The following is a 14,395-nucleotide window of genomic DNA, read 5'->3' as shown; positions in this document are numbered from 1 at the left end:
AGCGGGTGTGCGCAACTATGCCAAAGATGTGTTCAACTACCCACCATGTATTTATTCTCCTTTTAATTCCTCATCACGTCTTGACCACCCTGCCTTGTCTACGCTACGCCCTGATGGCCTTGGGCATGGCCGTCGGCCGCAGAGGCCCCTTTCTCGGCTCATCACCCTTGCTGAGCCTGTACTTCAACTTGACACCCATGGCCGCCAGCTCGACGTCCAAGTACTTCAGTGCGCCGGGGACTACCACCTGCGTCGTGTGCTCGCCGCCGACCCAGCAGTTGCCCTGGCCGTCTTCCCAGATCTCGCCCTGAACCTCGGTCAGGTCGACGCCGTCCGTCTCGTCGAGCCTGGTGGCGCAGTTGCGGCAGCGCACCGTGGTCGGGGCCCTCTTCTTGCCCGGGGCAAACTGCGAGACTGTCGGCTGCACGGACAGGAACGAGCCGCAGCGGCGGCAGATCCACGACTTGGTGTAGTCGGAGCAGTTGAGCAGCCTGTCCTGGAGCAAAAAGGCCGTGCCGTGCGCGAGCAGGGCGTCGCGCTCCATTTCGCCGACACGGATGCCACCGCCGCGTTTTCTGCCCTTGATGGGCTGCCCGGTCGTGGGCACGACGGGGCCCGTGGTTCGCACCTGGAACTTGTCGTTGACCATGTGACGCAGACGCTGGTAGTACACGACGCCGATGTAGATGTCGGCGCCGAGCTCTTCGCCCGTGATGCCCGAGTACATGGGTTCGTTGCCGTGGTAGCTGTACCCGGCTTTCATGAGCTGGTGGCCAAAGTAGTCGACTGCCGTGTTTTCTTCGTCAAACTTGAACGGCGTCGAGTCCTGGGCTAGGCCGTGGAGCGCACCCGCCTTGCCGGCCAGAGACTCGACAAACATGCCAATCGTCATTCGGGACGGGAACGCGTGCGGGTTGATGATGACATCGGGCTGGATGCCGGACTCGGAGAAGGGCATGTCGACGGCGGGCCATTTTTGAGAAGCGACACCCTTTTGACCGTGGCGAGAGGAGAACTTGTCTCCGATGATGGGGGATCGCGGGATGCGGAACTTGATGGAGACGGTTTGTAGGGTTTCGCCGCCTGTGTCTGCGCCAATGAGACGGACCTCCTCGACGAAGCCGGTTTCGCCGTCCTTGTACTTTTCGTAGTGGGTGATGCCGTCCAGGTTGACGAGGTTGCCGTTGTAGTCAGGGGTCACAGTGTGCCATGCACAAATGACGTCGCCTTCCTGGACGAGACGTCCCACGTGAGGGAGGCCGTCGTCGTCCAGCATGCCTTGGTACGAGGCGCTGACGTAGCTGTGAGGCGCGAATCCGAAAGCCTTTGTGACACTCTTTGCCGCCCGAGTTCTTGAATCATCCTTGAGGGTAATCTTCTTGGTCTTGTAAATGGTTCCGTGTCCAAAACCCCTCTCGTGCGCCGACTTGTTCAGTATCATAGCGTCGTCCATGTCGTAGCCAGTGTAGGAGATGACTGCAACAACGGCATTCATACCGTTGGGAAAGTTGTCAAAACCATAATCGTTGTGCAAGGGCGCGCGGACAATGGGCGTCTGTCCAGTCTGAATTCTGTACGACTTGTTGTCTGTTCGATATCTGATGGCGGCGCCGGGGGTACCCATCGTCTGCTTACCCATCTGACACTGGTACATGTTTCGGGGGGACTGGTTGAAATCGGAAAAGGGCGTCATGTTGGCCAAGATGGACAGCATATTTGTGGGGTCGAACTCGACATGAGTAGATACGCCGGATTCAATTTCTTGTGGCAACACGGCGATGGACATGTACGGCTGCTCATAGGGTCCGACAAAATCTTCCTTTTGAAGAGGGAGATATTTCACGGGTCGTACCATCCGTGCCGGGGTCGAGGTAATGTAGACACCGGGATACGAACCCCCGTTGGACACAGGGACATATCCAATCTCTAATTGCAGTGGCACGCCGTGCGTACCCTCGACTTTCCAGTATCGCAGACAGTCGGCTATCCTAAGAGACTCCTTTGGTGTGCACCAGCCGAGGATCTTGCCATCCATCATGACGACGACATTGTCGCTTGTGAGGGCGGATGATGTGTCGACAACACCTAGTTCTTTGACAAGCGCTGGAAGTTCGGATACGTCAACGTGGTCCGTCACGATCTTGCACTTGTGGGCCAAATGGTTCAGCAAACCACATGGTGAACCATCAGGCGTGTGGACAGGACACATGAAACCCCACGACTCGGGGAGCAGCTTTCGCACAGCAGTGGTCCTCAGCTGAGCAAAGAAGGCGCCACGATGGACCATGCGGAAATGGCTAATGAATCGGAGGAAGTTGAGTTTTTCAGCCACAACAGTAAAACCAGCTGTTTGCTGCAGGTCCAATCCTGATGGGCTCTGCAAGTTTCCGGTGGACAAGAAGTATTCAAGGGCATTGCCCAAGTTTTCATTTGCCTTTTTGAAAATCGCGCCCGGGAACTCCTTTCTGAAATCCTCGGACGTGAAAGAAGCTTCGGGGTGTCGTCGGAGGAAATCACGCAGAGACAAGCGAACGCCAACGCTCAGGAATTCGTCGAGTCGTTCCTTGAGAATCTGGCCATACAAGAACCCACCCAGCAGGATTTCCTGGTTTTGAAGAGCATCGGGGTTGTCAACGGCACACTCGCCAGCCGCCAGGGCATACAGCTTGCGGACCATGAACAGCAGCATCCGGAACTTGTCAAGATCCTGTTCCTCAGTCACGTTCACATTGCCCAGGTGAACCAGAACGATCCTTCTCAAAAACTCTGTACCAACTTCATAGTCGGACATTGTTTCTGGAACGCCAAGCACAACCCGAAACTTTTCTCCTAGATACGCTCTGGTCTGCGATTTGCTGTAGAGTCCATAACTCTTGTATGTTCGTAGCAGCAATTCGACTCGATCCGTTAAGAAAGTATTCTCGGTTACTTTTGATCCCATCGGCCCAATCAATCCCTCGAAAATTTCTCGGTCATTTGTCTCTACCAATGCTTTAAGGATCATTATGACAGGAATCAAGTACTCGTTCTTACGCCATGAGATTCGAAACGTGATGTTACCGTCATTGAGGTAATGAAGGACATTGGTCTGAGAAGTCTCGTCGGGTCGAACGGATCGAACAATAACACCGTACGAGGTATAACCCGCGCCTCGGGTTTGAAAACTAGGTCGATTGATGGCCATTGGAAAGTTTCGCTTGTTTACTTGCAGTAGTCTAATAATTTTCTCAATGCCGTTGACAATGAAATAACCTCCGAGTTCCTCAGATTCCTCTTTTCGCTGAACAAGTTGAGCAGGAGAGTTATTTTCGAGATGGCATCGATTGGACTGCAACGTAATAATGTTAGACAAGTAAGGCTTTGCGCCGTGACATTGAATTACCATACCTTGATCATGATGGGGACCTGTCCTATTTCTCGTACAAATTCAATAGGTTCTCCGCCATTAATGGAGTACTCGAATGTGGCCGAGAGTCTTCCTCTATACGAGACATGTCGTTCTCTGCACTCGGCAGGCAGGATTTCTCGGTTTCGTGCCATCTTGTTCGTCGGAGGAACCTGGGGCTTTTGCAGGCTCACACCCTTGATTCGGATACGAAGACGATTCTTTCCCTCGGGGCCAGATCTTTCATCACCATCGAGAAATGTCTTGGTACCAATATCCGTCAATCCATAGTCAAGAAGCCCTTTCTTGCCATCATTTCCGAAGATGCGATTGAAGGACTCGATGTGTGGGTTCACGGCCAATTGAAGGGCGGGATATGCAGAGTGATCTTTTGGCGGGTTCTGGAAGAGGTCATGACGCCGCAGGGTGTCATATTGGTGATCCCATTTTGTACTCGTCGCCGATGGAGCCATTGCGGCGACCTGTTAAATGTGCGCAGCAACGGGACTGCACCAGGTTCACAATTTCAGAATTGTTCGTGGTATAATTGGATCGTCGGTGAAGAGGTCTCTGTTAGAAGAGACCTAGAGAGCTGTGACTGATGGCCACCGGCAGTTTTCCGACACCATACACGCTGGAAATGAGTGGTTTTGTATGGCAGGCAAGCTCCGGGAAAAAGTTGAAGCCATACAAAATTTCCACTCCAGCCCGCTACAGACGTCGAGCTTATCGCAAGGCAGAAAAAAAAAAAAGCTTCGCGATAAGAAACGGTCACGTGGGTCTATCGATAGAGCACAGATTTGTGGAGAAATTCTCGCTACGCGGGACGTACAGAGATGCAGAAGCAGTGGAGCACAGAAAACTTGGGGTTTCAAGTTTCTCCCAGTTGATGAGACGCGACCCGCAGCAACCCCCTGTGACCATGGCCGAGTTTGGAGATTTGCAGAATTTAGATTGGTCTGAGCAGCCTCGGGACATCAGGGACTCGGGGGGCTCTGGGGAAATCTGGCGACCGGAGGTCTTCTGGACGAAAGGGGACGATGGCGGGAGACATGCAGCCCCATGCCTTGCAGAAAGCCACAAAAGGATGAGGTGCGCCATGCATCGCCTCTTTGATATCACAGGAACCGCTCTGGACGGCCGACGTGGAACTAGCTATGTTTGCATCGTTCATGTTGTTTCTTCCTTTCTGGGCATTGCCATGCTATGCTGAGCTTCTCTGTGCTATGCTGGCCCCTGGATCCTGTGACGTGAACATCCAATGGCGACGTGTTGGACGGTGCCCCATGCCATTGCCGGCGCTGTGCAATACAGTCAAGTAATCTGCTGCAAGACGGTTTTGTCTCAGTGTGTCCAGATGGTAATACTGCTACAGGCAGGAGGCCGTACTCGTCACCGAGTCATCGTGAGTGAGACAACGGCCATAGATGTCAGGTATGGATTACCAGGTCGGGCAAGTTAGCGTCACGTCATGGATAAACTTTCTTGTTTCATGTGGCCAATCTCAAAGTGTCGCAATCTTCTATCAACCATGGCTGCAAGCTTATGACGGATGAGGTAGCCAATACATTAGGCACGCGACTAGTCCACCATGGATGAGCTCAACTTGGTTTCTTGCCAGAGGACGTCCGGATGTCACTTTCACTTCCATCTCCGTCTTCACTTTCCTTGACGTGCTGGCAGGCTTGGCAGGCAACCTGGGTCACCAGCACAGATTCAAGCAACTCGTCAACAAGTGGCTGAGTCGCCGTCTCCCTTTTCCCGTTCGTCCCGGACACGAGCAAACTTGGACTGGCAGTGCGCCCTTGTCCCTGTTTGCCCCCTTGGTGCCACATTCAACCATCACGATCGAGCCACGGCCTCCATCTCTGCCTCTGAGCTAGGCAAGCTAGGCAAGCTGGACAGAGCTGGGCGTACTGGACCACGCGCCGGTTGTCGGATGTAATGTTTGCATGATGGTTTCCCCTCTGGGATTCAAGCGGGGGCTTTGCCAGGAACTAGCAATACACAGTGCCGGTTTTTGTGGCTCGCGCCGTGTACCAAGTGGCATTCATGTCGTGATGAGAGCCCAACATTGGATTGGCAATATTAAAAACATGGACCTGCGGCATACACAAACTTGAAACCCTGGGGAACCACCCGACGTGCCAGGCGAAGCGAAAGGAAGATCAATGCGTTCTGGCAGAGCACACAGAGGCAATAAGGCACAATGCGATTGCTGCCGAGAAAAGAAAGAAGTGGCTGGCTAGTGAACTAGTAGTACTAGTAGATGGATTTCTTCGTTTGCGTGACCGAAGAACGCATGACGGTCCCCAAGGGAGGAGAAAGGCACCAGGTGAGGAACACAGCTTGGGTAGCGGCACCGGCCTCTTTTTGGCATTCCAAGGCCATGTTGACGAGAAGCAGAAGCACCGGACAATTCTCTATCAGAAACACATCAAGGTGATGCATCATTGATCCCAGATCCCCAGACCAGGACCTGCAGACGCCTCAAGCAAGCCTCAAGCAAGCCCCAGTCCCAGTCGACTGCCAGGGACGTCCCAAGCAGGCAGTACAACAAATAGATATCGCAGAATAATATAGCCAGGGGCCAGAGAAGCATGGAAGCCCGACGAACCCAAGCAAAGGACGACGGGGACCCTTGCCGGGAGCGCGCCCAAATGTTCACGGGCTCGTGATGGCTGCAGACGCATGCAAAAAAAGAGGTTGAAGAAAAAACTAGAACATAAAAGCGGGGCCGGAGACAGGATGACTCGACCAAAGTTGACCAAAGTCGACATGGCCAACGAGCCCAACCAGACGTGGGGAATTTTGCGAAACCGTGGCTAAACCTTCAACACAAGCCCTCGCCTTCTCCCGCTCGGGAACAGGCCACACACGCCGTCTTTTATTCCCCGAGGAGAAAGCGAAAGGGGTCAGCAAATCTTGCCATCCTTTTGGTCCCGTGCGGTCTGGAACGAAGCCGCTTGGTCTGACCTCCGCACAGTTTGGCCTATTCACCGTACGTGCCTAGTATTTGGTCGGGGCACGTGGACGCCGACATTATACATACAATTTCGAATCCTCTCGTCTCGTCCCGTCTCCCTCGGTCCCTTCGGACTGCCTTTTGCTGTCTTTTGCTACCTTGATCACCAGCTAAGGAAGGAGCAGATGCTCGATCTTAGGTAGCCAGATCTCGTGCCAAGCTCCGACATGGGAGTTGCATGAGCCATCAAACTAGAAGAACCAGGATGGATTGGGCGCTGTGGACCAATGACTCGCCTCCTTCTCGGCGGCTCGGTGCGCGCTGGCTGCCGTTAATATTAGAACATTGACGACATGGTGGCGGCCTGGCCATCTTGAGCAGCCGCCCATGCCTCCAACGGCAGTCCCGAGTATACGGTGCATATATGTGCGGATCTACTATGCCAGTTCAAACTTTACACCAAGGGAGCCATGCTTTGGCCCTGCTCTGGCTTTGCCATGGCCACGCTCTAGCCAACGTGTTACGTGTTGGGTATCGTGAGGTCCGGTCAAGGAGGAGAAAGAGGAGACGCAAGGAAGCGAAGGATGGAGGGAAGCAAGCAAGAGCAGGAGTGTAAAAAACGGCAAGAGGGGCTTGGGCAAGACATGATGGGCATGGGGACGCATCACATTCGGCTCTCATCCGTGTCGTTCCAGAGACAAAACTGTCTGTTTCCACATGCCTTTGACCATCCAATCCTCAGATTTCCCACAGCTTCTACTCCGTACCCTTCCTGTAAAGCCTGCTGTGTAGTCACTTGCGCAAAGTCTGGGCGAAGCTTTGCCGCATGGGGTATTAGTCTTGGGCCACGTTCGCTTGATCACCACGACTGCCGCGAGACAAATCCTCTTATTATTCTGCCCTTCCGCCATCTTTTCGTCCTTCCACCAAGGCATTTGTCTCGGCCTCCACACTTTGTTCTCGTCTCCTACCCTTTTGCCATTTTTGAGAGGACCGACTTGGTTTTCGAGGGCCAATGGCCTCGCCGTCGGAGTCTGCTCAGGACGTTCCTGGGTCTGATGCTGGGTGCGAACCAGACCCGGCTATACACCACCACACCTATCATCACGTTCCAGCCGATGATGCTGACAACAGTCACAATGTTGTCCAAGACCCAATTGCCACCTCTCCCAGTCATCCGCCTGCTGCCCAAGTAACCACGCCACTTCCTTATCCTCCTCCAGCCTCTGCTGATACGGCCGAGGCTGCTGCTGTTGCTGCCGCAAGGCGAGAGAAGGGTCGTGTCAGATTCAACAGTAATGCAACGGCCTCAAAACCGCCCGTCATCAACTTCGAACCTCCTCCACGAGTACCCGAGCGCTCGGCTACGCCTTCTCCTAAGCTAAGGCCATCAATTCTGCGAGCAAATTCGTCAGGATCCGTAGCAACAGCTGAGGATCTGGGGATCAATTTGGACGCTACTTCGGAAAAGGCTATTTCGGCCGCCGTTGCTCAAGCACGAGCTCAGCAAGTGGCCGCCAAGGTTTTGCGCGACTCTCCGCCTGGGTCCAGAGCTTCCATGGACTCTCTAGCCACGACAGCTGCCAGCGATGGCGGTCTTCTTCCCAGTGATTCTCACATTCCTCTGCGTAACTTGGCGGCTGATGGCACAGCTGTAGACAGTCAGCCACAAACTCCCGAAAACGAAACTGACGAGGCTGCGTTGAAGGAAGAGGCATACGACCTTGTCAGAACCCACACTCGCCGTTTTGCCTCGGCCACAGCAAACACTCTCCCCGCAGATGAAGAGGTCATTGTCAGCTCAGCAAACGTCCAGCCTAGCCACGTGAACGGTGGACTGTATGATGGCGTGTACAACGTTCCTCCACCAAAGCGATATCGAGGAAGCGTGCTCTCACAGCTCTTGAAGCTGTACAAGCCAACCGAGCCCAGCTTGCATGGAGCGCATTCCCGAAATTGGAGCTCCTCCTCCCCAGGTGCCGTTACGCCCCCGAGTCTGGAATCTGGCACAGCTACACCCACCAGCTCCCGCAAGAAATGGTACGAGGTGAATCGGTCGCAGGACACGTTGGCAAACCTTGTGGAAGCTTCCACACGCCTCGCCAATCCAAACAAACAAGCCCCGGAGCCGAAAAGTCCGGGGAAGAAGCGTCCTGGCGCCAAACGAAGAACCAGCAGCAATCGACTAAGCGGCTTCTGGCAGAAGGAAGAGGCCCGGATTACTGTACATATTGCTGAAACTCTCTCCCGCCAAGGATATATCATCAAATTGTGTCGAGCACTCATGCTTTTTGGTGCACCCACTCACCGTCTGGAAGAATATCTAACCATGACGGCACGCGTACTCGAAATCGACGGCCAGTTCTTATATCTGCCCGGCTGTATGCTTGTCTCATTTGACGATAGATCAACCCATACAACTGAAGTCCGGATCGTCCGCATCACCCAAGGCATTGACTTGGGAAAATTAAAAGACGTACATCACATCTACAAGGAGGTCATGCACGATGTCATCGGTGTGGAAGAGGGTACCCGTCGACTGGATGAGCTCTTGAAAGCCAAGGACAAGTTTCGAGCATGGATCCGAGTCCTCGTGTTTGGATTGACGAGTGCAACGTGTGCCCCGTTTTCATTTTCCGCTCGACTTATTGACTTGCCATTGGCCTTTTGTTTTGGCTGTTTGGTTGGGTTGTTGCAGTTGATTGTGACACCGAAATCAAACATGTACAATAATGTGTTTGAGGTGACGGCCACCATTGTTGTTAGTTTTCTGGCTCGAGCATTTGGAAGTATCAATGAGGGAAATTTGTTCTGCTTCTCGGCCTTGGCTCAGAGCGGAATCGTTATGCTTCTCCCCGGATACTCGGTCTGTAAGTTGGCCCAAAGTTCACCCTCGCCTCCTTGCTACCTCGCATCGACCCATCTCCCAAGGATGGTGGATGTGTTCGTCCGTTTATAATGAGTCTTCTTCTTTCTTCGATATTGAGCCCATGCTAATCTTTCTTGCAGTGTGTTCTGCCCTGGAGCTTCAGTCCCGCGCTATTGTCCCCGGATCGATTCGCATAGTGTATGCCATCATTTACTCCCTCCTCCTTGGCTTTGGCATAACGGTTGGTGCTGCTCTGTATGGCCTCTTTGATAACAATGCGACATCGGCAACCACGTGTCAAAGTCCCATGCCGTCGGTCTACACCTTTATTTTCGTGCCGTTTTTTATACTGTGTATCAGTATTCTGTATCAAGCTAAATGGCGGCAAATGCCAGTCATGGTCTTGATTGCGTTTACGGGTTACATTGTCAACTTCTTCAGCAGCATCAAGTTCGTGGCCAGTCCTCAAATAGCCAACACATTGGGTGCCTTGTCTGTGGGCATTCTTGCCAATCTATACTCTCGCTTGCGCCACGGCGTAGCCGCTGCCACTCTCATTCCCGCAATCTTTGTGCAAGTACCAGGTGGCCTGGCATCGACTGGAGGTTTGCTGAGTGGTTTGAGTACAGCCAATCAGCTCACCAACTCATCAACTGTGATCAATGGTACGAGCACGGTAAGATTCATCCAAGGCGAGTCAATGAACACAGTCGTGTTTAATGTTGCTGCCTCGATGATTCAGATTGCGATTGGCATTGCGGTGGGATTGTTCATGAGCGCAGTCGTTATCTATCCGTTGGGGAAGAGACGAAGCGGCCTGTTTAGTTTTTAATGTTGTTCATTCTGGTCCATCATCTTGTATAATAAGGGGTATGTCTGGATATGTATTCATTTCATGGCGATTTGATTTGAAGCGATTCATAGCGAGGGGTGTGCATTTTCTAGTATGTAATATTTGGCGCAGATACTTTGGGGCGGTGAAAAATAAATGTCTTGGTCTGGTATTGATGTCGCTGTGCTCCGTGCAAACCAGATCTTGTTGATGTCGCCTGGACCAAGTCTGTCTGTAGCCACAACCAGGACCGAGATGTCAGGCTGGGGATTGGCGCTACGGGCCGCCAATTAGCTCCCGCCTATTCCCGCGCGCCATTATTTTCAATGCTTTGCAACTTGAATGATCGCTGCAATTGCCCATGTTTGAGCAGCCGTTGACCTGGCTGCATGGTACCCAAGGTAGGTATTAGCTGATATGTATAGACGCCTTGCTGCGACTGACGCGCCTTGCTTGCCGCCGAGGCTAGAGGTCATTCAACGTTGCGCCACTGACGACAGACGACGTCTGGATTCGATGCCTCTGGCGCCTGCTGCTGCAAACACGTCGTTCCTCCACATACTCAGAAGTGCACTTCGCAAGTGCTTAGATAAGGTTGAGCAGATTTGGGAAGCCAAGCCAGGGGTGGTGGCAGTGACACGATGCTGATCCAGCGTTGCGGCGCCGCAAAGAATTGTATCGAGGCAGAAAAAGTGACCAACTAGGTGATCCAACGAGCCGCTGGAGAAGGCCTTGCGGTCTCGAGAGCACAATATGCACCCCGTTGGCCTCATTGACCTCGTTCAGGAACAATACCTGTCACCACCCATGTCGGTCTGTCCGGTTACAACATCATCATCTGCCGCATCTACAGCCGGCCCCTGTCCGCACTTGAACGCAAGTACGAGTATTGTGATCCATGATCTTTCCAATGTAGTAGTTGTAGCCGTCGAGGCTGCCTGGTCTTCCTTGAGCTAAAGCGTGAGCCCTGCAAGACGTGCGAAAACGCACTTCACTTGGCGTGCTCTAACAACATGGCGCTGGACATGGCTTGCATGCCGAAGCGCAGCACGTCGTCTTAGTTGAAGTCGAGGCAACCCTTGCTGGGCTTTTGATCGCGGCCACCCTGGCTCGGCAGACTGATGAAACGCTAATAACTAATGGCCGCAGAGGAACCAAGTAATCCTTATTGGCTGGACGTCTGGTGACTCCTTGTCGATGGACACACCACGCACACACCCACACCCTCGGCTGTACTCCAAGCAGGTATACAGAAGACGGAATACATGGCACATACGCCGCATTTGCCCAAGCTTGGAGTCTGGGCCGCCGCCATGGCCACCGCCCTCATTGTCGTTGTTCTCGTCGTCGTCGTCGTCGTCTCCCCCCCGTCGTGAAAAAACACAGCCAGCAGCCAGCACCGTCGCAGTGGTAGTGTAGCTGTACCGGCGGCAGGGCAGCAATATCCGCTACCACACAACATCATCTGCTCGCCAAGTCGAGCACAGAGTACCCCGTCGCACTTCTGCCATACGTGCTGTTGGTTGTAGTACTCGCTGTGCTTCCCGTATTGTCTTGTAATCTTACTCCGTACCTTGGCCCGACCGAGACCTCTCTCCCCCACAGCCTCCCAACCGCCATCCAACACTGGAGCCGCCGACACTACACCATCAAGGCACGGGTCGTCCCCGCTCCAGTCCCAAGTCCAGATGTCCACAATTCAGGCTCTACGGTGTACATACAATGAACGGGCTTGCGCTCTGCTTGCTTGCTACCTTGTCAACTTGTTACTTCGCTACCCTGGCGGCCTGGCTTCTCTGAGCCTGCCATCCCGCCTTGGGTGGGGTTTCTAGTTGTCTTGTCCTGTGTTCTGCGCAAGGCATCTTGCTCGTCGAGACCTACTCCGTACTGCTTTGAATGTCCTGTCCCGCACAATTCTTTGTTTTGCCGTGGCCCCGCTGGCTGTGAATTTACGAGTCTGATCTCCTTTGCTCTTTCCTCTCTTTTCTTTCTTGTTGTGTTTTCCGCCTGTTGTCTGAAGCGCACGCGCTGCTGAACCGGTTGCCGCCTTGCCTCTAGGCCGAACTGTCGTCAACCTCAGTCGCACTCCGTAGAATGCTCAGAGACATCACACTGCACTGAGCACTGGTTCATAGCCCCACCTTCCCACCACCGACCGACCTCATTTTGCTTCCTGCATCGGCTGCTTGTATCTGCGTCGTTTGCTCACGGCTTGTCACCCACGACGAGATATACCTTTGCCCTCTCCAAACGAAGCGCTTCCCCTTGCTTTAATAGAAGTCGTCGCCACTAGCAAGCTGAGCGGGGCACGCATGAGCTCTCACATTCCGCCCCTCTGCGAACATCCGTCCACCATATTCACACCGGCCAAGAAGAAAACCCTGGGTGAAAATGGCCGGAATATTTAAAAAGGTTTACGACTGGCTTCTGCGGACATTTTGGTAAGTCAAGGCTACCCAGAAATCTCACGCAGTCTCCCACGACGTAAGGCGGATTCGGCCCTCTTGGCCCACTTGCAACTTGCCAGACTATGCCAGAAACTGCTCGATACAGGTGCTGATAAGGCTGTTCTAGGGCGATGGAGATGGAGGTTACGCTCGTTGGTTTGCAGAATGCCGGCAAAACGTCGTTGTTGAGAGTTCTCGCCGTAAGTTGACGGGCCGGCAATTCCCTGGAGCAGTAGCTGACAGAATGCGTGGCAGGGTGGTGAATTTACTCTCGAGTAAGCAAGCCTTTTCCTTGCCCGTGGTCTCTCGAAGTCCGAAATTTGCGTTAAATCGAACATCAAAATTTCCATCTCGGGAACTCGACGAGACGAAACATGACTGACCGCATAATCTCCTTCAGTTCGATACCGACCGTCGGCTTTAATATGAAACGCGTACAACAGGGCCATGTGACTCTGAAATGTTGGGATATTGGCGGCCAGCCAAGGTTTCGAACTATGTGGGAGAGATATTGTCGCGGCGTCAATGCTATCGTCTTTATCGTAGACATCGCAGACGTAGATCTCATTCCGCAGGCTAAGGATGAGCTGCATTCCCTCATGAGCTATCCGACATTAGCTGGAATTCCCCTTCTGGTGCTTGGCAACAAGTCTGATTTGCCTCAGAAACTTTCCGTCGATGAACTGATTGACGAATTGGATTTGAAGCTGATTCAAGGAAGAGAAGTCTGTTGCTATGGTATCAGTGCCAAAGAAGAAACTAACCTCGATGCTGTGGTTCAGTTTCTTGTGAAATGGGCCAGCCGATGAATTGCCCATACCCTGATGCGTACGAACGTCCGGCGCTGAAATGATCCTCTGACGACGATTGACGACGATGACAGATTGCAGTACAGCATCGTACCCCTATGCTTTTCCAAGTAATGCCATTTGTTGTGTTCCGCTGGTGGAAGGAGAAGCGTGGGTGTTCGCGCCGCCCACTGCTTCCGAGGCTATCCAACCCTTTTCTTTTTAACGATTTGGCGATATAAATTTCTTCTTCTCTCACGAATTCACGAACACAGGTTGCCGGGTAGTAGTTAATTATTGGCGATCCGGTTGCTGCTTGGTTTACGTTTTCTTGTTCTTTGATTCCTGCTTTTCCATTGAATTGGGGGCATAGCGAACATTGCCGAGCGGGAGTAGAACAGGGTCTGGGGCTTGGGCCACAAGGCATACAGATACTTGCCCAATATGTGGATTTTTGTTTTCTATTCCTCTCAACTTCTCATTGTCCATATGTCCAGCTTATCCCTTTGAAGCGTATTAATTGCTGCGTGAGGCATTGTATGTATAGCACAGATAAGACGTATCAGGACTTAGGATGAAAAGAAGCGAGGTGCTCTGCATTTGGCAAGTAGCGGCCCTCTGGGTGATGGCAAGAGAGGTGGTTTGTGTTGCTAGGTGACGTACAAATGCTGCCAGGCCCGAATCAGCCTTTTTCCAGGTTGAGCCTAAGCAAATCCGGAAGAGTAAGAGTCGTCACGTAGGTCCATTGTGAGTCGACCATAAGTTCGATGGCAGCGATGTGGTTCATGTGAAGGAGAACAGCCCTGCTCATGGCGCGGCAGGCACTGAAGAGTTAAGCTCTGATGACTCGCAGCGAAGAAAGCGACCAAGTGGGTTTGGGGGGAGAAAAACTGGCCGGCCTGGGAGAAGGGGAAATGAAGAGAAAGAAATACTAGATAGATGTAGGACACCCATAGAGCTCGGTGGAAAGGGAGGACACAACGAACGACGACTTAACGGCACCTTATTACTGGCTGCATGGTGCTGTGTTGTCGCTGCACACGGGCCACTTTGATGCGTTGGCCAACTCATCATTGCAGCTTGCCCGCAAGCACGCTGCTGGTCCTGAG

The 14,395-nt window shown here is 52.9% G+C and overlaps 3 protein-coding genes across 3 annotated transcripts; 2 read left to right on the top strand and 1 right to left on the bottom strand.

The window, feature by feature from the left end:
• Positions 1 to 103: 103 nt before the first annotated feature.
• acr-2_2 (DNA-directed RNA polymerase I subunit RPA2) lies at positions 104 to 3,858 on the bottom strand (the record flags this gene model as incomplete). Its single annotated transcript, XM_014685628.1, has 2 exons — positions 104 to 3,328; positions 3,388 to 3,858. The coding sequence occupies 2 exons, from the start codon at positions 3,856 to 3,858 to the stop codon at positions 104 to 106; spliced, it is 3,696 nt and encodes a 1,231-aa protein (XP_014541114.1).
• Positions 3,859 to 7,365: 3,507 nt separating this feature from the next.
• On the top strand, positions 7,366 to 10,051 carry G6M90_00g085550 (uncharacterized protein; the record flags this gene model as incomplete). The annotated part of the gene is made up of 2 exons (XM_014685627.1): positions 7,366 to 9,220; positions 9,360 to 10,051. The coding sequence occupies 2 exons, from the start codon at positions 7,366 to 7,368 to the stop codon at positions 10,049 to 10,051; spliced, it is 2,547 nt and encodes an 848-aa protein (XP_014541113.1).
• Positions 10,052 to 12,442: 2,391 nt separating this feature from the next.
• Positions 12,443 to 13,307, top strand: Arl8 (ADP-ribosylation factor-like protein 8; the record flags this gene model as incomplete). The annotated part of the gene is made up of 4 exons (XM_014685626.2): positions 12,443 to 12,492; positions 12,626 to 12,698; positions 12,754 to 12,773; positions 12,899 to 13,307. 4 exons carry the CDS (start codon positions 12,443 to 12,445, stop codon positions 13,305 to 13,307), a joined length of 552 nt encoding a protein of 183 aa, XP_014541112.2.
• Between the last annotated feature and the right edge of the window lie 1,088 nt (positions 13,308 to 14,395).

Source organism: Metarhizium brunneum, chromosome 5 (assembly GCF_013426205.1).
Source record: "Metarhizium brunneum chromosome 5, complete sequence".
NCBI lineage: Eukaryota > Fungi > Ascomycota > Sordariomycetes > Hypocreales > Clavicipitaceae > Metarhizium > Metarhizium brunneum.
Note: the sequence above shows the minus strand (reverse complement) of the source record. Positions and strands in the feature narration are given on the sequence as shown.